Raw genomic sequence first — 26,913 nt, forward strand, 5'->3', positions numbered from 1 at the left:
ATTGTGTGAAATCATGCAGGTGTTTGGAGGACTTCCAAACAACAGTGAGCTTTCTGGGGGTGGAGCAATGGAGGGAAAGTTGCAGGTTCAGGCTATCTGCATCTAGTGGGACTGTTAGGTGTTGAGCGCACCCGGAAAGTGTTGAGATCAATTATAGAAAAGGATCCTAGCAACTGAGTTAGGATGGAGTAAGGGCTGGGGTCACACAGTTAAAGTGCCTTTGAGATATCATAAGTCTTGAGCCAGCCGCAGACTCTGGACACAAAAATTACCTTCCTTGGTCCTTGCACTAGACGCTGAGAAAGCTTTCGACAGCCGTGGTCCTTTGCTTTTGAAGTTCTTAGAATAATGGGATTCACTGGTAAATTCATCCAAGGTATTATGGCGTTTTACAATTCCCCCATAGTAATGATCTTTGTCAGTTGTCTCACTTCTATTTCCTTTAGAATAGTTAAAGGAACCAGACAGGGCTGTCCACAGTCACCCTTAATTTTTTCTCTTGTCATGGAACCCCTGGGGTGAGGATTTGTAATAATGTAGACATTGCTTTTGCTCTTTTGGATTTCAGTATCACCTGTACACTGATGATACTCAAATCTATCTATCCTCCCCGGAATTGTCACCATCAGTATTGCTCCGTGGCTCTGATTGTCTTTCTGCCATTTCATCTTGGATGTCCTCTCGCCACCTCAAACTTAACATTTCCAAAACAGAATTAATTATATTCCCACCAGCCAAGAGTAGTTACCAACCTGATATCTCTATCACTGTTGAGAACACAACAATTAATCCAACTCCACAAGCTCGCTGCCTAGGGGTCGTCCTTGACTCTGAACTGTCCTTCATTCCTCACATTCAATCTGTCTCTCTAAATTAGGCATGTCCAACGTTGGCCCTTCAGATGTTTTGAAACTACACATCCCAGCATGCTTTGCAATAGTTTTAGCATTCTCTAATAGCAAAACTGTGGCAAAGCATGCTGGGATGTGTAGTTTCACAACATCTGGAGGTCCAACGTTGGACATGCCTGCTCTAAATCATGTTACATGCATCTAAAAAACGTATATCCAAAATCCATCCGTACCTTACACAAGACACTGCAAAAACTTTAACCCATGCACTCATTATATCACGCATTGATTATTGCAATGGCCTCCTTACCGGTCTTCCTAACAAAAGACTCACCACTACAATCCATTTTGAACGCAGCTGCGAGGCTGGTCTTCCTGGCTAGACGTTCATCATCTGCTGATCCACTCTGCCAATCCCTCCATTGATTGCCTGTATGCTACCGCATTCAATATAAAATACTACTACTTTCATACAAAGCCATCACTCTGACTACACCGACTTATATCTCCTTGCTTATCTCAAAATATATCCCCACCCGACCTCTCCGCTCTGCACAAAATCTGCGTCTCTCATCCACACTTATTACTCGCTCCCACTTACACTTGCAGGATTTTTGTCAGGCAGCACCCACCCTATGGAATGCCCTTCCACGCACACGAAGACTCTCCTCTAGCCTCCAAAATTTCAAGTATTCCCTGAAAACTCACCTCTTCAGGTTAGCTTATCATATTCAGGACCCCCACACAACTTCCAGATTACATCCCATCAGGACTGTCTATAGTAATCTGATGGGACTGCCATGCTATGGAATTCTATCCTTATGTATCCCTCCTATTATTATCCCTATAGATTGTAAGCTTCCAAGCAGGGCCCTCCTACCTCCATGTCGGTTTGTATCTACCCAGTTTGTTTAATAACTGTTGTTTCCAAATGTAAAGCACAACTGAATATGCTGCGCTATATAAGAAACTGTAAATAAAATAAAAATAAATTGCTGGTATCAAAATAGGTCCCCTGAACATAAAATTGCTTTATACGCAGACTATGTTCTGCTAACTGTGGGTAATCCAGTTGAGTCCCTACATCCTCTCCTTTCTGAGATTGATCTTTATTCTGGATATAAAATCAATGCGACAAAAATGGAAGTACTCGATTTTTACATTCTGGGCTCGTCAAAACTTACTCTAGAAGCTGACTTCCCCTTTAAATGGCATACACGTAAAATGAAATATTTAGGAATTTAACTTCGTATTGCCACCATCAATTATTTCAAGCTAATTTCCCTAGAATACTGTCTGGAGTTAAATCTGATTCACAATCCGGGTCAAATGACTTTATCTCCTGGATTAGCAGGGTTAAGTCAGTGAAGATAAATGTACTCCCCCAACTCCTTTATCTCTTGCAAACCCTTCTTATTTTTATCCCCCCACCCTATGTATTCAAGTTTTTAAAACATCACACGCAACATTTTATTTGGGCTAACAAGCACTCCAGGATTTGTTTAAATATACTGCAACACCCCACAAATAGCGGTTGCCTGGGCAGTCCCTGTTTTAAAAGATATTATTTAGCTGCCCAATTGGCCTGATTGAGGCTGATGAGTTAGGCCTCTCCACGATCTCATCTCCACTTTGGTTACCTAGATCTAGTTGTCTCATATTTGTGAGCTTCCATCCCATTATCTCCCGCTCCCTAGTCGTTTAAGACTATGCTAACATAAAAACAAAATTAATCCCCTAACTCCTTGCCAATTATCCCTCTTTTTCATAATCCAGACTTTACCCAGGATATTCATACTGTAACTTGTCATTCTCTTCGTGGAAAATAATATTTAAACTCCGATTTACCCAAATCCAAACTGAGAAGACTATCTTTCCCTTGGATTTATACCAATATTTGCAGATCAGACATTTCTAAACTGGGGCATTGTCCTGTACAGTAGACCTCTCTAGTTTTGAATCTTTAAGCCTCTAGTAGATGTGTGTGGAAAGCATAATCTCCCTTTTATACATGCTAGTAGTAGAGGACATGGAAAAAGGGACCTGAACTCCCCCTTTTCTGATAAGGAATGGATAGAGATATGGGACAATGCTGCCTTTAGCTCTATCTGTGTCAAAATCAAGAAAATATGTATAAGATACTTATAGTATTACATACCCACAAGATTAAGCAAAATGTATCTTGGTGCATCCTGTGATAGATGTTGGAGAGTTTGCAATGCTGAAGGTTCTTTCCTTCATATTTGGTGGTCCTGCCCAAAATTAATCAGCCTTTGAAAAGAGGCTATAGCATTAGCATATTATTTGCTAAATACTCTATTCCATATGATCCCAAATATGTTTTGCTCCCTCTAAACCTCCCTTCATTATCCAGGCACCAAAATACTGGAAACAAAATGACCCACCATCACCGTATGGAATTCATGACTAGCATTATCAACAATTCTCCAAGTCCTTTCATACAATTTGGGATCCGTGGTTGGCCACCTAGCAGCTTTCTTCTCCCTTCCATATGTAGCGATCAATACTACGGACTAGGGCCCTAACATAGTTTAAATTTCTTACATCAAGTTATAGCTTGAGATGGGAACTTCTCCCGAGGTTTGCCCATCTCCTTTTTCTTTCTCTCTTTGTCTCTATTCTCTCATTTTAATTTTTTTTCACTACTCTTTTGGTTTTTCTTTCCCTTGTCTCTCCCTGTCTTTACTTTTCACTTGACCTGCTTGTCTGACATAGAAGCAGACTAAATCAATTATTAAATCTATCTTCATTTCCACCTACTGTATTATTAAATGTTTAAAATCGGATAACAAAGTGTTTAATGACATTCAGATTCGTGTTCCATGTTGCCATTAATTTGATGTACTATTATGTCTTAATTGTATGGATACCTGTTTGTGTTGCTATATCCAATAAATGCATCTTTAAAAAGGAAAAAAGGTACATGTGTAGTCTCACGGCGTCAGCCCAACATCAGTCTAGCGTAGTGTCCCAGCAGCAGCCTGCGAAGTCAGCGTAGTGTCCCCATATGGCAGCATAGTCACTGTACTATCCCAGCGAGCTGCAGCTCTGTCCTAAGCTTCCCTGGCAAGCCTAGTGAGCGCCTCTCACACAGCGCCGGTAACCGCCAGATCACCTGCGCTCGTGCATCTTTGAGGCGCTCCATCTGCCTGAGCGTCCTACGCTTGTGCGTCTCAGTAATTTGTGCGGCAGGGTATGGCAACCCTGTCAGTGTCCACTTCAGGTAGACGGCAAGTGCATCTCATGCACAATAAAGGACGCATTTGCCAGTGCTTCATATTACATACTGGCAAATGCCTCCATCTCAAATCCCCACTATTTAGGTCAGCCCGAAGTGTGGTGAGCGGACACGGTACGTTCATACCACAAATGGGATGAACAAGCCAGACCTCAATATTGATTTCTCTACCGAGGAAATAATATTGAGGCTCAGCAAAATCAAAACAAATAAATCACCTGGGCCCGATGGGATTCATCCTAGGGTACTAATGGAATTCGCTTCCCCTCTACATTATATTTTTGATAATTCACTATCATCAGGAAAGGTACCAAAAGACTGGAGAATAGCAGAGGTAGTGCCATTATTCAAAAAAGGAAAACAGGAGGATGCTGCTAATTACAGACCTGTTAGTTTACATCAATAGTGGGTAAACTATTTGAAGGATTTTTAAGAGATGGGATCCAGGAATATTTAGACCTTCATAGTTTACTCAGTAATAACCAGCATGGGTTTGTGAAAAATCGTTCATGCCAAACTAATTTACTTGGTTTTCAAAACCTTGATAATGGAAACGCTGTAGATGTGATTTTCCTAGATTTTGCTAAAGCCTTCGACACCGTACCACACAAGAGGTTGATAAATAAAATGGAGGACCTGGGATTTAGGGGCAAATATCTGCAGATGGGTAGGGAACTGGCTGTGTAATAGAGAACAAAGAGTGGTCGTGAACAGTGCAGTTTCAAATATGATACCAGTACTAAGTGGAGTGCCACAGGGTTCGGTTCTGGGGCCCATTTTGTTTAACATTTTTATTAACGCTATTGGGATGGGGTTACTCAGCAATGTATCCATCTTTGCGGACGATACAAAACTGAGCAGAGTTATTAAATCATCAGAAGATGTCACCACGCTTCAAAATGATCTTGACAATCTAGATGAGTGGTCAAAAAAGTGGAAGATGAGGTTCAATGTGGACAAATGCATGCACCTTGAGAGACATAACCAGTGTGCTAGTTATAACCTATGCGGGGGTGAATTGGTTAATTCAGTACTCAAACAGGATCTAGGAGTCCAAATAGACAACAAACCAGGGTGTAGTGTTCAATGTAATATAGCAACAAAAAAGGCTAACACAACTCTAGCATGTATTAAAAGGGGCATGGAAACTAGGGATTCTAAAGTAATTATGCCTCTGTACAAATTATTGCTTAGACCGCACCTCGAATACAGAGTACAATTCTGGGCCCCACACTATAAAAAGGACATCATAGAATAAGAAAAAATCCACAGAGCAACTAAGCTTATTAGGGGAATGGAGAATTTAAGCTACGAGGAGAGATTAAGCAAGCTGGGACTTTTTACACTAGAGAAGAGACGTTTAAGGGGGGACATGCTCAACATGTACAAATATATCAGGGGCCAATATAAGGAACTGTCAAACACCCTTTTTTCTGCTAGACAGGAATCTAGGACAAGAGGGCACGAGTTTAGATTAGAAGAAAAAAGATTTTGTTCATCTAGAAGAAAAAAATTCTTTACAGTCAGAACAGTCAAACTTTGGAACTCTCTTCCTGAAGAAGTAGTGTCGGCAGACACTATAAATACATTTAAAATAAGGTTGGATAAACATTTATTGGTTAAAAACATCCACGGGTATGAATAAGTAACATAATCTGTCTTTAAAATATCAGAACATACTATACAACAAGGGATAAGCTACTATAAACATAGGTTGAACTAGATGGACGCAAGTCTTTATTCAGCCTCACCTACTATGTAACTATGTCTCCTCCCGACCTGTTCATTCCCCCAATAAACATATCGGTGTTGAGTTGATGTTATAAAGTTTGGCGAGCACAGCGAACCACTGAACCTGAAGCGTGGTGAGCGGACGCAAACGAGCCCGAAGCGTGGCGAGCGGATGCGGAATACACGTCAAGTAATCTGTGGGGCTCACTGCACTCACAACTTTATAAAATTGACACCACGCCGATGTGGATAATGGGGGTATGAACAGGTCGGGAGGACGTGTACCAAGTCCCCTCGCGGGGCTCACTACACTCGCAATGCTTTGGGCTGACGTGGATAGTGGGGGTATTTCAGGAACACATTTGCGCCGGTCATGTCGGGCAGGTGAAACATTTTTAATGGTTCCCACACAATGACTGACTACTATATAATGCTGACTGACTACGCTAACTGCGTAAGCTCCGGTTAGGCGCAAACGTACACACAGTCACATACACAAGCTGACTAAGCTGGCTGCAGGAACACTACGCTGATTCTGACAGGAACACTACACTGACTACGTAACTGCCGCCGTGCAACTACTCAAGTTATCTGACTATGCTGGGCGCAGGAACACTACGCTAACTACGTAACTGCCGCTGCGAAACTACACCAGTACCAAAAAAAAGTAATGAGAAATCCTAATTGCTCACCTTTATATACTGATCTGTGGCAACCCAGCTTTCCCTCCTTCACTGCACAACCCAGCTTACTTGATATTGAACATAAAGAACTGGATCTAGCATCCATATTTTTTGACCCACGAGGAAATGTTTTTACCTTTTGAATTCCTTAAATCTAGATACGACTTTCCTTAAATCTAGATACGACTTTCCTAACGCCCATGTTTTTATGTGCTTTATGTTATGACATCTCTACATACTCCCGATTCTCTCTGCCCCCTCTCCCTGTTTTCAGAGACCAAAAATTTATAACTACCTACTTATACGACATGTTACTCACACATATAGATTCCTTATTGCTGTCATATTTATGCACTGCTTGGTCTAAAGATCTACTTGAGATCACTTCTCCAACAACCTTATTCGCTCATTTTCCCTCAGTTAGGAAAATATCACATTCTACTTATCTACAAGAAGTCCATTTTAAGACTCTACACTGCATATACATTGCCCCAGCTCAAACTAAATGCTTGTCCCCTGAAGCTGCGCAGGAATGTTGCAAATGTAAAATGTCGGTACTTATGTAATATCTGGGCTCCCATTTTTCTTATGAGACCGTGTCCCCTTGCAGGGCTCCCTGCGCTCGCTACACTATATAAAATCAACTCCATGCATAGTTGGATAGTAGGGGTATGAAAAAATGGGGTGCATTTAACATGGGAGCCCAGATAATACATAAGTACCAAAATGTCCAATGCTAAATGCTTCCACTGTTTTTAGGCTTGTACAAAGGTTTTAAAATTCTGGGGCAAAGTACTGGGATACATAAATAATTTGTTTTCCACTAACTTCTTACGTGACCTGTTGGCATGCCTGTACCTTAATTTTCAAATCTGGTACATACAATAATCCAATCGCGCTAAATACAAAAAGGATTTATACCGTTGGCTGCCTTACCGCAATGTCCCTAGAGGGTTAGGGGACAAATACAACAATCTAAACACACACTTGTGGTATGGCGCCTAAATTATGTTATTTTCAAGTCCATGAATGGTGTTTATCCGAAATGACATTAAGTGAAACTGTTGTTATTCTCCAGGTATTGTTTTATTGTTTCTCAGAAGTTCACAGGAAACAGGTAAAACCTCCAACGCGTTTCGTCTAGCAAGATTTCATCAGGGGAATACAATATACGTCTAAAAATACATAAGTACTGAGTTTTAATACAGTGCATATAAAAACATTAAAAAACTGTTTTAAAAATGTACATATATCGTATACAGCGGTTTCACTTATCAGGTAAAAGGTTCTTACAAAAGAAAAGCCTTTACCAAGAAGAAATGGAAAAAAGAGAACGAGAGGTGGTGATGATGAAAAAGACCAGAGAATGTGCATAATAAAAGTGTCAAAAAATATATATTTCTATTGTGATTGAGGTAAGTATACCTTCAAGGCGTCTAATGAGTGCCTCCCATGTATAGGTGCACAATAGTGGGTTTTTTTTATTTATTTTTTTATTTATTTTTTTATTGTGTATCAATATATAATGACAGTACATACCGTTCTTAGTGTGTAGATTTACAAAAGTTTTTAAGGTGTTTTGGTCACCTAAGTGCATGGAACCTACAAATATGTACATATATAAATTAGAAATAGAAAAACGTATTCATAATTTAAGAATAAATCAAAAGGAAAAGCAATGATAAATGTCCTACCATTAAAAATAATTGAAGACTACTTGTCTTCCCCAGTGGTATGGTATCCAACAATATCCTATAATGAGGTGTTCACATGTAAATATATTTGTACTTTTTTTACACAGTTGTAATTACATATGACTGCAATAACACATACCCAAGAGAAGGTGTAGTGAACTCTCCTTTGCACTTGGGCTGGAATTATCGTCTACAATTATAATATAATATTAAAAAATATATATAACCAACTCATGTATATATAAAAAAGGAGAATGGAACATTTGTGTTTTTTCAATAAGAACAAATATGCAACATTTAGTCCTACAGGTATAAAATCCTTGAGTAGCATTATCAATTACCTCTCTGGTGTGTCCTACTTCAACTGGGGAAGGCAGCTGAATGAGTGATAGATCTGGAGGGGTATATATAGTGAGAGGTTGATGACCTCACTTCCTCTAAAAAATTGATTGGCTGGCAGTATCATAGGTTAGTTTATAGACGGTTAAAATGATATTGTCCAATACTTTCTATGGATCCTTCCTATTGTTAAATATCTAGTTTCCAAGTGGTTCCCCACTAACTTTTAAACTGTACATCTTCGTGATCGGTGTTAACCTTACCAATACCCATAATCCATTAGGTTTACCCATAGTTCCTTGTGTGAGGCGGGTGTATATAAATATTATTAGTTTATATTATTATTTATTAGTTTATACTATATAAAATAATGAAATTGAAAATTAATAAAGAAATTCATTGTATAATATTGAATGAGGAGGAAAAGTAGAGAAGGAGGTGGAGGTTTTTAACATAATATAAACATTGTATGGAGGGTGCTTCATACCTTAATTGGTCTGAATGAGAATTTTCTCCTTATTTCAAAGGTTATAGTTCTCTGTCGATTATTTGTAGTACCAAATGTATGGATTTTTTCTTTTGTAAATAGTATTTTAGCGTGATCTTAAGCCGCTCTTCTTTTAGGCAATAACCTATAGGAATACCTGTTGGATATACAGGGATAAGTTTCTCTGCTTCACATGAAGCTCAATTTATATAACTCATTATTAAGTTAAGATTTTATTATAATTAGCATATACATACCAAACAGTTCAGGACTCAAAAGTTTAAGAACTCAAAAATTGAGGGCTCAAAATTGGCCGGAAGACAATGCAATCGATAGAACAATTCTATTTTAGATCAGAACTGAAATTCCAGCTTTTTTCTATAGAGAAGAAGGGGGGAGGGGTTAGAGGTGTATAGCGGTCTTTTTTTGTTTTCACATTACATTATTTTTTTATCTTTTTTTACATACCTCCAATGAGCATACAATAGAACAATATCTTTGGGATTAAAATTCAATTTTTCAAGGTAGTAGTAATCCCTAAAGGAAAAATCCATACATTTGGTACTACAAATAATCGACATAGAGAAGTATAACCTTTGAAATAAGGAGAAAATTCTCATTCAGACCAATTAAGGTATAAAGCACCCTCCATACAATATGTTTATATTATGTTAAAAACCTCCACCTCCTTCTCTACTTTTCCTCCTCATTCAATATTATACAATGAATTTCTTTATTAATTTTCAATTTCATTATTTTATATAGTATTAACTAATAAATATAACCTCCAAAAGGTATCCTAAAAAACCTCCATCTGTTCTTTTTCTGATTTTCTTCTTCTTTTATAGATCGTGTGTCAAAATGAAGTTGTACATATTGGGCCTTATTTTGGTTCACTCTTTCTGACAAAATCCTTCTTAGATGGACAAAACCATGTGCACTGCAGGGGGGCAGATGTAAAATGTGCAGAGAGAATTAGATTTGGGTGAGTTATTTTGTTTCTGTGAAGGGAAAATACTGGCTGCTTTATTTTTACACTGCAATATAGATCTCACTTTGAAGTAAAACCCCACCCAAATCTAATTATATCTGCACAAGTAACATCTGCCACACCTGCAGTGCACATGGTTTTGCCCATCTAAGAAGGATTTTGTCAGAAAGAGAGAACTAAAATAAGGCCCATTGTTATGTTAATGTATTTCCCGTTTGCATATGCTTACCAATATATCCTACTCTTTGTAGATGTTTGTAAAGCACCCCTGATGAAGTCTCCTAGTGAGACGAAACGCGTCGGGCTATTACACTCATCCATTGTCTAAAAAAGAAAATCCTCTGACAAGAATTTACTATTATTGTTTTTTAAAAGAAGCGTATTTTTAATAAATGTTTTATATATTTGCAAAATTTGTTGGTATATGGATGATTTAAATTAAGGAAAGACAAAGAGATATTGGGCGCTGTTTAACACTATTGTCTTGGTATAGGTTGATAATAGCCTCTCTAGTAGGGGGCTAAGTGTTATTAGCGACCAACTATAGAATTGTGAAATTAGCGCACTGGGAATTTTGTGTTTTGTTTTTATATATATATATATATATATATATATATATATATATATATATATATATATATATATATATATATATATATATATATATATTGAAGATACTTAATTTGCGTTCTCTGCTTTCTCCATAGTAAAACAATAAAGAATTGTTGAAATCAAAGCACCGCAGTTGAACTATTCATGCACTAACAATGCAGCTGGCAAGTTCAGACTTGTCTTGTACTGGTAATAAATAATACCTCTTTTACACCAAGTCAGGTTGCACCTCGGAAGACGTCCATTCTCTGGGCAGTCATATCAGCCATTTCAGTCCTTTCGGCCTTCCAGGCCCAAGTAGCTGGCAAGAGTTGCTTCCTCTGTTGCCAGAGGCAAGTTCAGAAAGGCTGCAGCCCCAGTGTCCCAGGACCGTGCTTCTGGGACAGCCAACCCGAAGCCCTCATATTGACTCGGGGGGTTCCCCACGAGTCTCTGGCGAAGTGGGGGGCCGGTTGGCGCATTTCAGCCAAGTGTGGGATGCCTGGTCATTGTACCAGTCCCAGTGGAGGAACCGGGTAGGGGTTATTACTCCATCCTGTTCATTGTACCGAAATCGGACGGTTCTGTATGGCCCATACTGAATCTAAAGTCCCTGAACTACTTTTTAACGGTGTGCAAGTTCAGAATGGAGTCTCTGAGGGCAGTAATAGCAAGCCTGGAGAAGGGAGAATTCCTAGCGTCATTAGACGTCAAGGACACATACCTCCACATCCCTATCTGGGGCCCTCATCAGGCGTTTCTGACATTTGCTCTGAAAGACGAGCACTTTCAGTTCAGGGCTCTACCATTCGGTCTGTCAACGGTGCCACGCATCTTTACAAAGGTCATGGCGGAAATGATGATTTTTGCTGAGAAGGAAAGGAATCAACATCATCCCTTACTTAGACGATTTGCTAATCAAAGCAAGATCGGAACAGACACTGGTACAGGATATTGTCATAACCAAACAGGTTCTGTCAGACCACGGGTGGTTTCTCAATATCCCCAAGTCCTCCCTGAACACGTCGCCTTCTCTTTCTGGGAATGGTGTTGGACACAAAGGAACAAAAGTTTTTCTTCCCCAGGAGAAACCGATGGCCATTCAGACTCTGGTCTCAGAGATTCTGGCCAAGCCTCAACTATCTGTTCACCAATGTATCCAGCTTATGGGAAAAATGGTGGCTACCTTCGAGGTGATTCAGTTTGGGAGATTCCCCTCCAGAGTGTTCCAACTGGACTTGCTGAGCAAGTGGTCAGGGTTGCATCTCCTGATGCACAAGAGGATTTTCCTTTCACATCAGGCCTGACAAATCGCTCCTGTGGTGGACCCATGCTCCAAACCTGTTAGCAGGAAATAGCAGGTTTGGGATCCTCCTAACAACGGATGCCAGTCTGTTGGGATGGGGAGCGGTGTTTCAGGGCAGGTTCTTTCAGGGCCGTTGGACATTGTGGGAGTCGAAACGCCACATCAATGTCCTGGAGTTGAGAGCTGTGTACTAGGCAATACTACAGGCTCAATAGTTTCTCCAGAATCGGGCGGTCCAGGTGCAATCTGACAATAGTACAACGGTGGCACATGTCCCAAGGGGGAACGAAAAGCAGCTCTTGCATGAGGGTGGTCTCTAAGATTCTGTCTTGGTCAGAACTGAATCTCCGCATCTTCATCCAGGGAGTGGACAACTGGGAGGCGGACTTTCTCAGTCACCACGACCTCCACCCCGGGGAATGGAGTCTCAATCCTCAGGTGTTTGCGAGCATTGTGGATCAATGGGGTTGTCCACAAATTGACCTCATGGCATCCAAGTTCAACAACAAGGTCGCCAGGTACTGCTCAAGAACCAGGGATCCTCAGGCAGAAGCCGTAGATGCCCTGATGACGGTGTGGTCCTTCAGCCTAGTGTACCTGTTTCCACTGCTTCCATTGCTGGCAAGGGTGATTAAAAGAGTACGAAATCAAAGGGTGGAGGCCATTCTAGTAGCACCAGATTGGCCAAGAAGGGCGTATGCGGATCTTCAGGCCCTGTTGCTGGAGGAACTTTGGCGTCTAACACTCAGAAGCAATCTGCTCACTCAAGGCCCCTATATCTACTTAGTCCTGACTTAGGGCGGCTTCGTTTAAGAGCCTGGAGGTTAAGCGGCAGATTCTAGCTCATAAAGGCCTTCATGCATCAGTCCTATCCACAATGACTCTATCCAGGAAGCTGGTAACAGTGGCCCATTACCACCATATTTGGAGGAAATATGTAGGGTGGTGTGAGGAAAAAGGATTTACACCAAATTCAACCTGGATAGGTTTTTTAGATTCCTGCAAGCTGGTTTGGATCTGGGCCTACGCTTGGGCTCTCTATAGGTCCAGATTTCGGCCCTGTCAATTTTCTTCCAGAAAAAATTAGCTGGATTACCAGAGGTGCACTTTCCTCCAAGGAGTCTTGCATATTCAGCCTCCTTTTGTACCACCTTTGAAAAAGCTGAGACCTTCAGTGCTGAGCACCTCTCTTCAAGCCTTCCGCTATCCTACTGTGGATTACAAATACTCTTTAATCGTATACCTGAACCAGGACTCAACTGCTGGACTCTGCCCTTGCTTGGGCCAGACTGAAGCCATTAAATTAAGGATGAGACTTTCTGTCACACTCCAAAGGGTACTTCTCCATCTGCTGCAAGCATACAGCTTAATAACCCCATTTACAGGAGTGTCTTTTCAATAACTGTCCTATTTCATTGCCACTCCATGTTTGAGTCCAATAGGAACAAGATCCCAATTAAGGAAGATCAGAGGGGTGCTATTCCCTTACCCACAATACATTTTTATGATCAAATTGCACTAATTTTAGAATTTCATGAAATGTATTAATCATGTTATGTTATTTTAAGTGTTGTATGTTATGTTTTAGGAATAAATAATTTAAGTAACCAACTGTTTGGTAATTTTGTTCCTCAAAGCACAGTTTTTTCTTTCCTTCTCCTTTTGTACCACCTACAGCGCCGTGGAGCTTGGAAGTGGTTTTAGCCTTCTTACAGTCATCCTGGTTTGAACCTTTGGCAGTGGTGGACTTGAAGTATCTCACCTGGAAAACGGTGGTACTTTTGGCATTCGCCTCGGCTTGTAGAGTCTCTGAGTTAGGGGCTCTATCTTGTAAGAGTCCTTACTTGGTTTTTCACGAGGACAGAGCGGAGTTGAGAACAAACCCGCAGTTCCTCCCTAAGATGATCTCCTTTCATCTGAACCAACCTCTTGTGGTTCCTTCTAGTTCAAGTTCTCCCAATATTACGGAGTCTTTGGACATGGTTCGTGCTCTGCGTGTCTACGTTTATTCCACAAAAAAATTCAGCCATGGGGCGCAGGGGACACTTCAGCACGGGCCGGAGATGCCCTGGAAATGGTAAGGGACCCCTTTATTGATGGGGTACTCAATCCCCAGGGACCTGGCCAGGGCTAAACAGCCATGGTAGTCGTGTTTTGGCTGTAGGAACTTGTATTAAATGCTGGTTATAAAAATACATACAGTACATTATAAAAATACAATAAATATATTTATTTTTGTCCCCCATATGTGTCGCATTTTCCATTCATATTTTCTGCTAAATTTGTAGCCAAATTCAGCAGTATGAATGTGATGAATGAGCCAACCACCATAGATATTGATGGTGTACTCATTCGTACACACAAATCTGGCTTAAGTTGCCGTCCGTAGAAATGCCAAATAAGTAAATTAGCCGGGCTCTGGGTCCCGACTGTATTTTTAGTTCAAATGGGTGCATTCGTATGAATTTGATCTTGGTTAATTTCCCCCCCTAGAGAGATGCACCATTATTTATTTGGTACTTATGTATTATCTGGGCTCCCATGTTAAATGCACCCCATTTTTTCATACCCCTACTATCCAACTAGGCATGGAGTTGATTTTATATAGTGTGGCGAGTGCAGCGAGCCACCGTGCCCGAAGCGTGGCGAGCGGACGCGGTCTCATAAGAAAAATGGGATCCCAGATATTACATAAAAACACTTTATTTGTTTCATTATTTATTATTACAAGACCAGTCTGATCTTGCCAACTGCCTGGTTAGTGCATGAATGGTTCAACTACTGTACTTAATATTTTGTTTTGCTCCAGAAAGGTATCCCAAATTGGTACTTATTCCAAAGAGATTGTATTTAACTTTATAACATACTTTATAGACATAAAACTGAAGATTTTTTTTTTAGATACTTAATGTCAAAGGTCAAACCATGTGACCTGAAAATGCAGAAGTCAATATTTAAATATAAAACTAATTTTTATAAAAACTATGGTCCCATAGTTTCAAAACAAGACCAACATGAAAGTTCTACCACAAATAGATGCAAAGTTTATTTTTATTTTTTATTTGACCTTGCAAGCGTACATTTTTTACTCTTTACACTTTATCACTCAGAGCTAAAATTTTACATAGGAAAGGAACTGTCTTCTAACATGATGCCAAATTCCCTAAAAATCTGAAATTCTGGTTGGAAGATGTGATGATTTGACATGGAATGACCCTTAAACTCCATAGTGGCGAAACTGGTAAAGGGTTTATTCTATCATCCCCATATATACCTTACATTGACATCAGAGTGCTGGGATTGGATTTTAAGCAATTTTTCATTACTTCAATCAATTATCTCAAACTGTGAGACTTAGAGAAGAACATTTCTCATGCATTTGTAGCTCTGTGCTGGTATCAAGTACCACTGTATATATTCAACAAAGACTGACTCAAAAGGCCTGAGACTAGTTATGTTTGAAAATAAGAACAAGTTAAGAATTAGTCATACTTGCCGACTGTTTTTCTCCTCTCTGTATGAAGCCCGGAGAGGAGACTTTCAGCTTTCTTCTGGGGATGGGGCCTGATGTCATCAAGCCCCACCCTCATCTGTAGTACACTTGCGATTTGCGGGTGTACTTGGAGGGGATTGGGCTAAATTGTGATTTGCGTCTTTTTACACACACACACACACACACCCCCCATGGTCACCCACTAATGCCGGTATTTAACAGATAGGGTAGGAGGATGCTCAGTGCAATGGGGGTCCAGGGGATTTTCTGTAGCCTCCCAGCCTTTCCAGGAGGGTAGTAAAGTATGGAATTGGTCCTACATGTTATTATTACCTACATCTGAATTTTAATACAAAATGGAAAATCCAAAAACACTTTTTAAAGACACACTCAAGATCACTTAGGCATGCCGAAGGCATTGAAACATTTTGAATAAAAACACAAGTTTTTTTGTGTAATAGGCTTTTTTTTTAAAGATGTAACACAGCCATGCCTGTAGTCAAAGCATAATAATAAAAGTTGTTTTATTTAAATTTTTTAGACCAGACAACCCTTTTGATGAATTTATGGTTTAGGATATGGCAACTAAATCCCATCACTTCAAAAATATGTAAATGTAGATAGTTTTGGCCATTTAGTTGCAAAGTCTTCAATTAGCTGTTAATGCATTACTACTTGTCTCAATGGTTTCATTTTGTTTATTTTTCCCCATACAGGAAGAGGATGGTGACCAAGCTGGTTCAGAAATGAAAGTACTGCGAGGCCATTGTGGGCCAGTTTATTGCACACGTTTCCTGTCAAATAGCTCTGGCCTTTTGTCTTGCTCTGAGGATGCTTCCATTCGCTATTGGGATCTTAGTAGCTTTACTAACACTGTCCTTTTTGAAGGCCATGCCTACCCAGTTTGGGATCTAGATATTAGTACATGTGGTCTGTTTTTTGCCAGTGGTTCCCATGATCGTACAGCTAGGCTGTGGTCTTTTGATCGGTCCTATCCACTTAGAATATATGCTGGACATTTAGCAGATGTTGACTGCATAAAGTTCCATCCCAATTCCAATTACTTTGCTACAGGGTCTACAGATAAAACCATTCGTTTGTGGAGCAGTCATCAAGGAAACTCTGTGAGACTTTTCACTGGACACCGTGGACCTGTTCTTGCTCTTGCTTTTTCTCCAAATGGAAGGTACTTGGCCTCAGCTGGGGAGGATCATCGTCTTAAATTATGGGATTTAGCATCCGGAGCACTGTATAAAGAGCTGAAAGGTCACACAGACAATATTAATAGCCTTTCTTTCAGCCCAGACAGCAATTTGATTGCGTCTGCATCAATGGATAATTCTGTTCGTGTTTGGGACATAAGAAATACATACTGCAGTGCCCTATCAGATGGATCTTCCAATGAACTAGTTGGTATATACATCGGGCAGACAAATAATGTTTTGAGTGTACAATTCATGTCATGCAATCTACTTATGGTAATTGGGACTGCACAGGTACACCAAGAATGCTGATACTTAATGTGAGGAACAAATAGAAATGGTGAATTTTTGCTCTTTCTAAACATTTTTTTAAGGTGCATTCTTTAAAAAAAAAAAATCTACCTTAACCAGTGAACATTCTTGCAATATGAAAAGTTTAGTACAGGTTGAGTATCCCTTATCCAAATATCCGTTATCCAAATTATTACGAAAAGCATAATATCCTGAATATCTTTTTTTGGGCTAAAAACCTAGGGGGGGGCATGATATGTAACTGGCACTAAATATGTACAAGAAAATGATTGCTTGACATTCAAATTCAGTGCCTGAGATGTTTCATGTTTTAAAACATTGTTTCATGTGCAAACCAAATATAATTGTGTGCATTTCAATTGTTTTGATGAGTTTATACAACATAAATGCAAGGTTCATCATCAAGATACCGCATTGAAATATTCTAGAATAATCCATTATTCAAAATGAGTCTTGTCCTGAGCATTTTGTATAAGGGATACTCAACATGTAATATTAAATATATGTACTAAATTTAAATGATCTTCAGTTACAGTATGAGAGTCAGTCTTATGGGCATAATTCCTTAACTTTTATGTTGGGTGCCTGAAGTCTCTCAGTAGCCTCACACATACAATTTAAATCAGCATGGCATAATCCTTTGAACACTGCATTACTGTATATTAAAATGTAATCTTTTAAAAGTTTTTGTAAAAGTGTACAAAAAAATCAGGTGCAGTCAGAAGTCTTATAAAAGCCCCATACACACTGGCCACACTAAACATGCAAGTTGCTTGGCTATATTGCCAAATTGACCTACATGTTTGAAATGCAAAAATAATTGCTAATGACGCACATGATCAATGATTAATATTTAAAAAAAAAATACTTGTCATACTTTGTAAGGGAAACCAGAATCTCTGTAGCGAGAATGTGTGATATTGAATTTTTGTAACAGAACAGATGTTGGGCACCAAATAATTTAGTCATGTTATGTCATTCTGCTTTAGCGTTATTGTGTATCCTCTTGGCATTGTGAAAGATCATTTAAATATGGATAAAGGTGCAATCTGATTTTATTCAGTTGTAATTTTAACAACAAGGTTAAGGGTTGAATTATACGGTCTTCTCTCCTATACACCACCACCCTGCCTCTAGTATTTTCTTTTGGTAACTAAAAAGCTGGGCACATTTTTTCAGCTGCAGCTATCATAGTAGGTAAGGCTGAATAAAGACTTGCGTCCATCGACTTGCATCTATCATTTTTACAGGTTTTATTTAGTTTATTTTCTACGTAGATGGCAAGCAGCTGCAGATGTCACTGGCAGAACCACCATGACCCCGCTCTCATCAGTGGTGAATTGGCAACTTAGTAAATGATGCATGGCAGTAGTACAGTGGGACACAGCAGGTTAGTGCATATACAAAGCAACATTTACCATTCAGCATAGGAGGCTGGTGGGGGGTGGGATCTAAACTGCACACACTATGATACCATATGTAATTAGAGGTGATGCCATGCTGAGACTTGTAATTTCACACCCTAGGCACCAAGTACTGCTAATAACCATATTAGTAAACTATGCAATTACACAAGCATATGCAATTCGCCCACCGACACCTTCCTCTACCTACTGCCACCTTCCCCAGAACTCCTCCACCTTGGAGGATACAGATGATATTTGACCTCTAGTGTCTAATGGGGAGCACAGCACTATGCGCTCCTGGCACTTCTGGGTAACACACTGGTGATGTACAACCCATCACACACTATGACCGCTAGTATCTGTATTCCACAAGGCTCCAAGACCCCTTGGCAATGAGCACTGTACCCATGGTTGTATGCAGCAGCTGGATTGTATGATGGATTGTGTGCACATTGAAACTACATTGTGTGTCCAAAAACCACCTTTTCTACCATGGAGTTAAAGGGAAAACTGGACACGGTCATGACTGTGCGCAAGTCTTTCTGATGTATGGAACAACTAGATAACCCCTGAAAGGACAGAGGTAGATTGGGCGCTAATTGACCACAAGATAAAAAATATATATATAATATATAGAAAAGACATATATATATATATATATATAAATGTCAAGCAGGAACCCCCTGGAGGATTAAGCATGTCACTGCAGCAGTTTCTTGAATGAAAAAATGTTGTTTATTAGCCTCGACGGGCCGTTTCGGGGCTCAACCCCTTCCTCAAGAGACTTTCAAACACGTACAACAATTACAACAGTGTTTACCATTTAAATACCTCCGCCAGTCCGCCCTCTGCCACGTTAGCCACGCCCATCCACCGCGCGTCAGCCGACTCTGGCGCACAGCAGCAGCGTCACCGTCTCCCACATGTTGACCTGCTACCATGGTAGCCAGAGTCCGGCCGGCGACCAGCTCAAAGTCCACAGACGCGAGAGCCCGCAGCTCACACCATGCGGACGCCCGCCGTCCGGGAACCAGAGCCGGCTTGCGGTGCCGAACGTATCCTCGCTGGCACCACCATCGATCGCCACCTAGATCGGAGCAGGCTCCAGAAACAGCTCACGGCATCTCCCACATGCCGCAGCTGTTCCCATGGCAACCTGACAACCGACCAAGACGCCGTGATGTCACATGGAGAGCACATGCCCACAGCTCTCACCACGTTAGCGCCGCTCCCATAGCAACGCCACAGCATACAGAGGCCAGCCATGATGGGAGATGTTAATAAGGGACAGGACCTTATGGTACATCAAACGCTAGGCACATCAAAGTACACATTCTGGACAAATAGTATCCAGTGTGAGCATGATCAGCATATTGCGTGACCAGACCGCCTCTCACGCCATTAAGACCGACAGCTGATCGGTCTCACACACAAGCCGGACTGGCGACCCGGGTACTCACACTATCCCGGGACACCCACCCCAGCAAAAATTGCCTATATGATATACATAACAACATCACCGATAGTGTATAGGACATCACCAACATATGCAATACAAAAATAATCATAGAAAAAACTATACAAAAAAAGTATACAAAAAATATATAAAATACACACAAAAAATAAAGAAAATAAAAAAATACAATAATCCACATTAGGTATGGGTAGGTATCATGAATCAAATATTGTCTCAAGAATCAAAGTGTAGCAGATTACTCCAAAATGAACTACAACTAAAATAAGCTAACCACGATATCATAATGAAGGCCCAATGTTCACATAAACGAATTCCATACCAGACGCTCATTGAGGCCATGAGGTGCTACTGTATTTAAAGTGAATATCCACTTCGCTTCCAATCTAAGCAAATTTTTATAGCGATCTCCACCCCTAATTGATTCTGGAACATGGTCTATAATTTAATATTTAAGAGATGCTAGTGAATGGCCCTGTTCTTTGAAATGCATCGCTACTGGTTGTTCAGCCACCTTGCTTGATACTTTGCCACTGGTGGAGGCTTTAATAGCAGAGCGATGCATCGCCATTCTCTCCTTGAACTTACGCGATGTCATGCCAACATAGCATAAGCCACAAGGGCAAATTACCATGTACACGACAAAGCGTGTGTCACAGGTTAGAACATGTCGGATGGAGAAGAGGAGTGAGGGTCCTTAAATTTGGTGCCAGTGATCAGGTAGCCACAGGTGACACATTTCGGGCACCGGTGACACATTTCGGGCACCTGTAACACCCTGGCGCTTTAACAACCGTATTTGCTGTATGGACTTTATCAAAGCCCGACACATCTGTGTGCACTAAAATATCTCTTAAATTCCGACCCCTGGTATGACAAGCCAGAGGGCGGACTTTTTTGAAAGCCGGCAAATCCTTATCACTGGCCAAAATTGGCCATAGTGCCTTACCTGGCAATCGGTACCACTGTACTGGAAGTATCGAACTGAGAAATGAATAGGAAAACTTCCCCATGTGTTTTGACAGCAGGTTTAAGTAAGTCACCCCTCTTTAATTTCAGAGCCCTCTCTTTAGCCATTTTGAGTGTCTTCAGGGAGTATCCACTCTGCCTGAATTTCTCTACAACTCTGTCTAACTCATGCTCTACTGTATTATGGTCACTACATATCCTAACTGCCCTGACCATTTGAGAATATGGCAAACCCTTCTTCAATGGAGGGGGATGATGGCTACTGGCCAACAACAATGTGTTGCGGTCAGTAGCCTTACTGAATAGTTATGTGCTAATGCTGCCATTTTCAATTGTTACTGACACGTCAAGAAAATCAATTCTATATTCACTAGTTTTAAAAGTGAATTTAATTGGTGTGTCGGCTGCATTAATCTCTGCCATCATTATGTTGAACAATTCAATGCCACCATTCGAAAACATAAAGAGGTCATCGATATATCTACAGAACGCCCGGATGTGCTGGCCAAACCTGTGCTGAAAAAAATACTTTTGTTCATATTCGAACATAAACACATTTGCATAGGCCGGAGCCACCGCTGCTCCCATCGCACACCCGGACAGCAAGGATACGTTCGGCACCGCAAGCCGGCTCTGGTCCCCGGACGGCGGGCGTCCGCATGGTGTGAGCTGCGGGCTCTCGCGTCTGTGGACTTTGAGCTGGTCGCCGGCCGGACTCTGGTTACCATGGTAGCGGGTCAACGTGTGGGAGACGGTGACGCTGCTGCTGTGCACCAGAGCTGGCTGACGTGCGGTGGATGGGCGTGGCTAGCGTGGCAGAGGGCGGACTGGCGGCAAAGGTGGAGGTATTTAAATGGTAAACACTGTTGTAATTGTTGTACCTGTTTGAAAGTCTCTTGAGGAAGGGGTTGAGCCCCGAAACGGCCCGTCAAGGCTAATAAACAACATTTTTTTATTCAAGAAACTGCTGCAGTGACGTGCTTAATCCTCCAGGGGGTTCCTGCTTGATATCCAATCTTGGCAAAGGCACGCAGCATCGTTGATTTGATTGTGGAGAGTGCCGGTCCGCTACACGATATATATATAAATGTATATTTATTCAGCTGCAGTTCTCGAATATTGTACTAGTGTCAGTACAAAAAGAACTGTATATACTCACGAGTCAGATTACTGGGAATCTGACCGTGAGAGTACACAGAAAAATAATACTTAATTCTTCAAAAGAATAGAGTACTGCGCTAATAATTAAAATAATCTCTCCTGTGCCATGAGTGAGTACGCATGATCAGAAACAATGGAGACTGTTGCAATTTAAAAGCAATATTTTGCAATTTATTTTTATATATAAATGTTAAATAGGAAAAAATTATAAAAAATACACATATATACAGGCGGCCACCTATAGCAATCGATGTACTAGTACATTATATCAATATGTATACATATATGTTAAATGAACAGCAAAATGAAGAGTGACAATACGTAATAAAATACAATACAGTACTTTTAATAATAAGAGAGCCACGAGACTTCCAACAGATGAGTGTATAGACACCACACTGTGTATTCCTTGTAATTGGAAATGCCGACTTTTGCCCACTAAGTTGTCAAAATCTAACGAGAACATTTGGGACCCAGCCATCCGTTTGAAGTTTGATACAGCCCGAGACAGCAGATATCTCCTTGGATACAATTTATCCACATTGCATCATCTACGAAACGGCAATTCCAGCTTTGCTGACACAGCCGCAGCTCAAACCGCACAGATTCTGAGAACGCCGGGAGGAGGAGATACGGCAAGCATGAGAGGCACACCGCCGTCAGCGTCTGTCCCCAGCCAGCAGCAGCGGGAGTGAAAGACCAGTCAGCTGCTTCCACCACATGGACCGACACGCTGATCCCCTCCCCGCGGGACATCACGGGTGAGATTCACGTGCTAAATGCACGCAATTATACCCAAGAATTGACTATCCTTTGGTGAGGGATCAATTTCTTCAAAAAAATCCATCATTTGTGGCTATCTGATATTTTGACAACTTAGTGGGCAAAAGTCGGCATTTCCAATTACAAGGAATACCAGCCCCTGTACTGACGTAGGGGGAATCCTGACTGACAGCTCAGCCCTGCACACACCCCCACGCTGTTGTTACCCATCTGTGTACTTATGGAATAATGGAATATGTGCCGGTCTGGACTCCTTCCGCTGTGGGGGGGGGGAGTGTACTATCTGTGTGTGTGTGTGTGTGTGTATATATATATAGATAGATAGATATACACATATATATATATATATATATATATATATATATATATATATATATATACACACATATAGATATATATATATACACACATATAGATGTGTGTAAGTATGGGAAGTGGACATATGTGTAGGAGGGGTAGGACATGTATATGGGGAGGGGGTGTATATATGTATGGGAAGGGGACATATGTAGGAGGTGTTAATGATGATTAAATATGACCAGAGAGACAATAAGTGAAAAGCGCAGGTTACGTAATAAGTCCGCAACCAACGTACCCTTTATACCTAACTACGTGCGAACAAAACGTAGCGCAGCGTAGCGTACCTTTTATTGTATTATGTACATCAAGAACCAATACCTTAATCAGAGATTCCTTCGCAGTACTTTGTCTCTAATCTGCGAATATATCTTACAGGACAGTGTCCGTACTATACCTTATCGCTATTATGCGAATAAACAGACACGACCACTGTATAGAAATAAGGAGATAAATACAACCTTTTTACGGAGTTCTTAAGTCCCTAATGGACAAAAGGGGGTTACAGAAATAAGAATAAACAGGTATAACAAATGATACAATATACTAACAATGAATACTAAACAGGCTCTGCTAGGGGGAAAGAATACAGATACAAGACACAATCAGCCAATCAATACAATAAGAATAAAGACCGTTAATGCAACCGTTACCGTCTCATCAAATATGCGAAGCGCAGTCCGGTCAGAGCTCACTATCGTTCAGGGATGAACTATAGTCCGGTGGAAAGTCAGGGGAAAGGTAGATGTGCCGAAGTGACCGAGACAGCCTTGGGTCTCCTATCTTATAGGGTCAGAAAGGGGAGGACAAAGGCCATTCCTATTGGTCAGAGGTCGTATGTCAGGTCAGCTGTGATTGGGGGGTAAGATGATACACCTGGTTTGGCTAGGTGCAGGGGAGTGAACTTTAAGAGTCCTTTGTTTGATGGTTTCGGCGTCAGCAGTGATAAGAACCAGTTTCATCCAGATTCCTTTGTTACCTACTTTCAACAGAAACTGTCCCTGGAATATGGATTATGTCCATAACTATCGGGCCGTGTATATTGCGAAATATTCGCAATGACCGGAATACTTCGCACAATGAACGGAACGGTACTAAACATGATACAGACAGATGTGTGCAGGGCTAACTAAGCTATGTGTGGCGTTCTAAACCTTTAACTATATTTCATTTAGTGTAAGTGTGTTATTATGAATTTATGTGTGATAGCATGGCTACTCTTCTGGTCCACTTTGTCACACATACTCGGGTATGGAAACTTTATTTGCGCAACTCTGCGAACCAAAATGGCGGCCATACTATCCTAAAATGGCGTGTGTGTAACTCGGCTTCCACAGTCCACCCTTTAACAGTAAATATAAAACTGTTACAATACAAAACATTTTACACGACAATACAGAAATTCATAATCCTAACAAAGAAATTGGGATCCATGAATTAAACATATAAGGGGAGTAAACCATCTGCTCTTGGCCGATCCGGGATCACGGATAAACGATGGGCCGCATTTATCGAACAATCTACTCAGGGTCACGAAGGATAATGTACAATTTTGGGATAAAAATAAAAACAGGGGTGGTTACAACATATACACGTTCACAAATATGGTTTCTTTAAAGGGAGGTGGTTTCGATTCTAGGGTCATATACCAAACCCTGGTCTTCCTCTGCATCTCTCGTTCTTACACTCATGATTTCGGTACGTTTTGTCCTTCCCCGGGTCATCACCTTTAAACATTTGAACAGCAGCACAAAGACTATGATGGCACCACCGATACAGAGAAGGAGTTTTCCTATGCTGGCTATGATCCCTTGCGCCCATTCTCCTAAACCAGAGAACCAGTGCATTGGATTCAACCAAGTTAGTCCATTCGCTAACTTTGTTACCTATCTCTGCCAGGCTGATATTGTGTTCCCTCCTAAATTCCCATTTAAGCTGAAGAATCTCATCCATCCGATGATCGATGATTTCTTCTGGGTCTTCAGTATTGTTGGTGATATATGTACAACATTTCACCCCAAACTGCGTAGAGAGGGTGACACAATATCCTCCTGTCATGGCTGTCAGATAGTTCAACACCATCCGATGTTGGACTAGCTCTCTTTTATACGCTTGTAACTCCTTCCCAGTGTATCTAAAAGTGTCATCATAAATCTCAGTGATGTTATCTACCAAGCTGGCTAATGCTTGTATATACTTAAAATTTATGACTCCTCTGGCGGTATGGGTGATATCTAATGCAATGAGAAGTTGGATACCGAATGACTCGTGTATCATTTCAGAAGCTAGGGGTTCTTTCCTGATTGTTAAATCTCTTTTATGGATTTGATCATAATGGGTATGAGTGTAAGGAGGAGGTATGCCTCTGTGTATGCTCACCATCTCATCATGGGTGAGGGTCATCACTTCAGGTAACACTCTGCCTAGGTAACAAATTCCGACGTAGTTCATGGAGAGCCATTTGTACGCCCTCCTACCACAAATATAATAAACATCGTCAGGGAGAAAATAAGGGACAGAGTATTTCATGATCTTGTCACACATTATCCATAAGAACATCCCCGTCCCCTGTTCCCTGACTTGTTCCTCACAGATTTCTGGCTGTAGGGTTACATTACAGTAGCCGGCTGATACTCTGCCGGCCATCATTTTACTTTTCTTCACCGTGTAAACATATTTATAATGTCTCCCACTGGTTCGGATCTTTAACAACAATTCCTTATCAATAGGCTCTCCATCTGGACGCTGGGAGTAAGTTATTGTCTGGTTATGCCATGTCACTTCCCAAGTACCAATCGCTCTGGAACTCGAGAAGTTCATACATACCAGGGATTTATCCACTTGGTATGGGTGTAATCTAAGACTAGGGGACCTGGTATACAGGTATCTCTTATCCAATGGCCTCCCCTTATTTAATACGCTTATCTCTGAAATATTAAGCGGGTATGGGACTAGGCCTACACTACTCCTTTTATGTAACACTTGTGAACACACCCAGCATTCTGTTTGGTTTAAGACCTTACCCACTAGTGAGTGGTAATCACTCAAAGGATGTCGGCCTGTAGTTGCCTTACTTGTCGACTGACATCGCTGGATGCATTCTTCTTCCATTTTAGGTTGACAATATCTACAGACACAGTACTCACCAGACAATAACTCATCACATAGCCCTTGAACTACGTTCTCCTCATACCTTTTACCTTCTCCTGTCATGGGCAAAGTGTCAAGCTGGTTTAGGGATTCTACCTCACCCATATCTGGGTCCATTATTACACTGTCAGAACTCCGCTCCGATCGATCTAGAATGTGGCAGCCACCGAGTATCTTTGGATGAAGAAAAGAACACAGAAAGAAAACAAAGAAATATATGCATAACTGTGAACCTGTTGCTTGGAGTCCTTCCATCGTCTCTACCAGGGGACTTTTATTTGCTCTGCTCTTGGACCTTTGCGCGCTCAGGTTGCTTGACCTTGGCTGCTTCTCAGTGTTCCCGAAACAATGCTTCTAGCGACACTTCTTCTCTTTCGCTCTCTGCACTCGGGAACTCTGGGTTACTGGCTTTCTTGCAGTGGGACGAATGTATCCAAGTCTCTCTCTCTGCGACTTTAATTGATGTAGTGCTGGTCAACAAAACTTGGTACGGTCCTTCCCAACGGTCTATCAAACAACCTGAGCGTAAAAAATTTCGGATCATGACAAAGTCTCCTGGTTTAAGATTATGACAATTCTCGGTGGGCATATCAGGGTTCAGTAAATTCAGCTGCTTTTGTTGCTCCCTTAGCTGTTTGTTTAGCTTTAGGATATACTGTACAGTTAGCTCATTG

General features: G+C 41.0%; 1 protein-coding gene across 4 annotated transcripts in view; it reads left to right on the forward strand.

The window, feature by feature from the left end:
* The window catches only part of TAF5L (TATA-box binding protein associated factor 5 like), a 315,508-nt gene extending 297,341 nt beyond the window's left edge, over positions 1-18,167 (forward strand). For all 4 annotated transcript variants that reach the window (XM_083176418.1, XM_083176420.1, XM_083176419.1 and 1 more), the window contains one exon: positions 16,142-18,167. In XM_083176418.1, the coding sequence (XP_083032544.1) occupies positions 16,142-16,939 (798 nt within the window). In that variant the 3' untranslated portion in view covers positions 16,940-18,167. The remainder of the gene's footprint in view (positions 1-16,141) is intronic.
* The last annotated feature ends 8,746 nt before the right edge of the window (positions 18,168-26,913 follow it).

Source organism: Crinia signifera, chromosome 3 (genome assembly GCF_055691185.1).
Source record: "Crinia signifera chromosome 3, ASM5569118v1, whole genome shotgun sequence".
NCBI classification, from domain to species: Eukaryota; Metazoa; Chordata; class Amphibia; order Anura; family Myobatrachidae; genus Crinia; species Crinia signifera.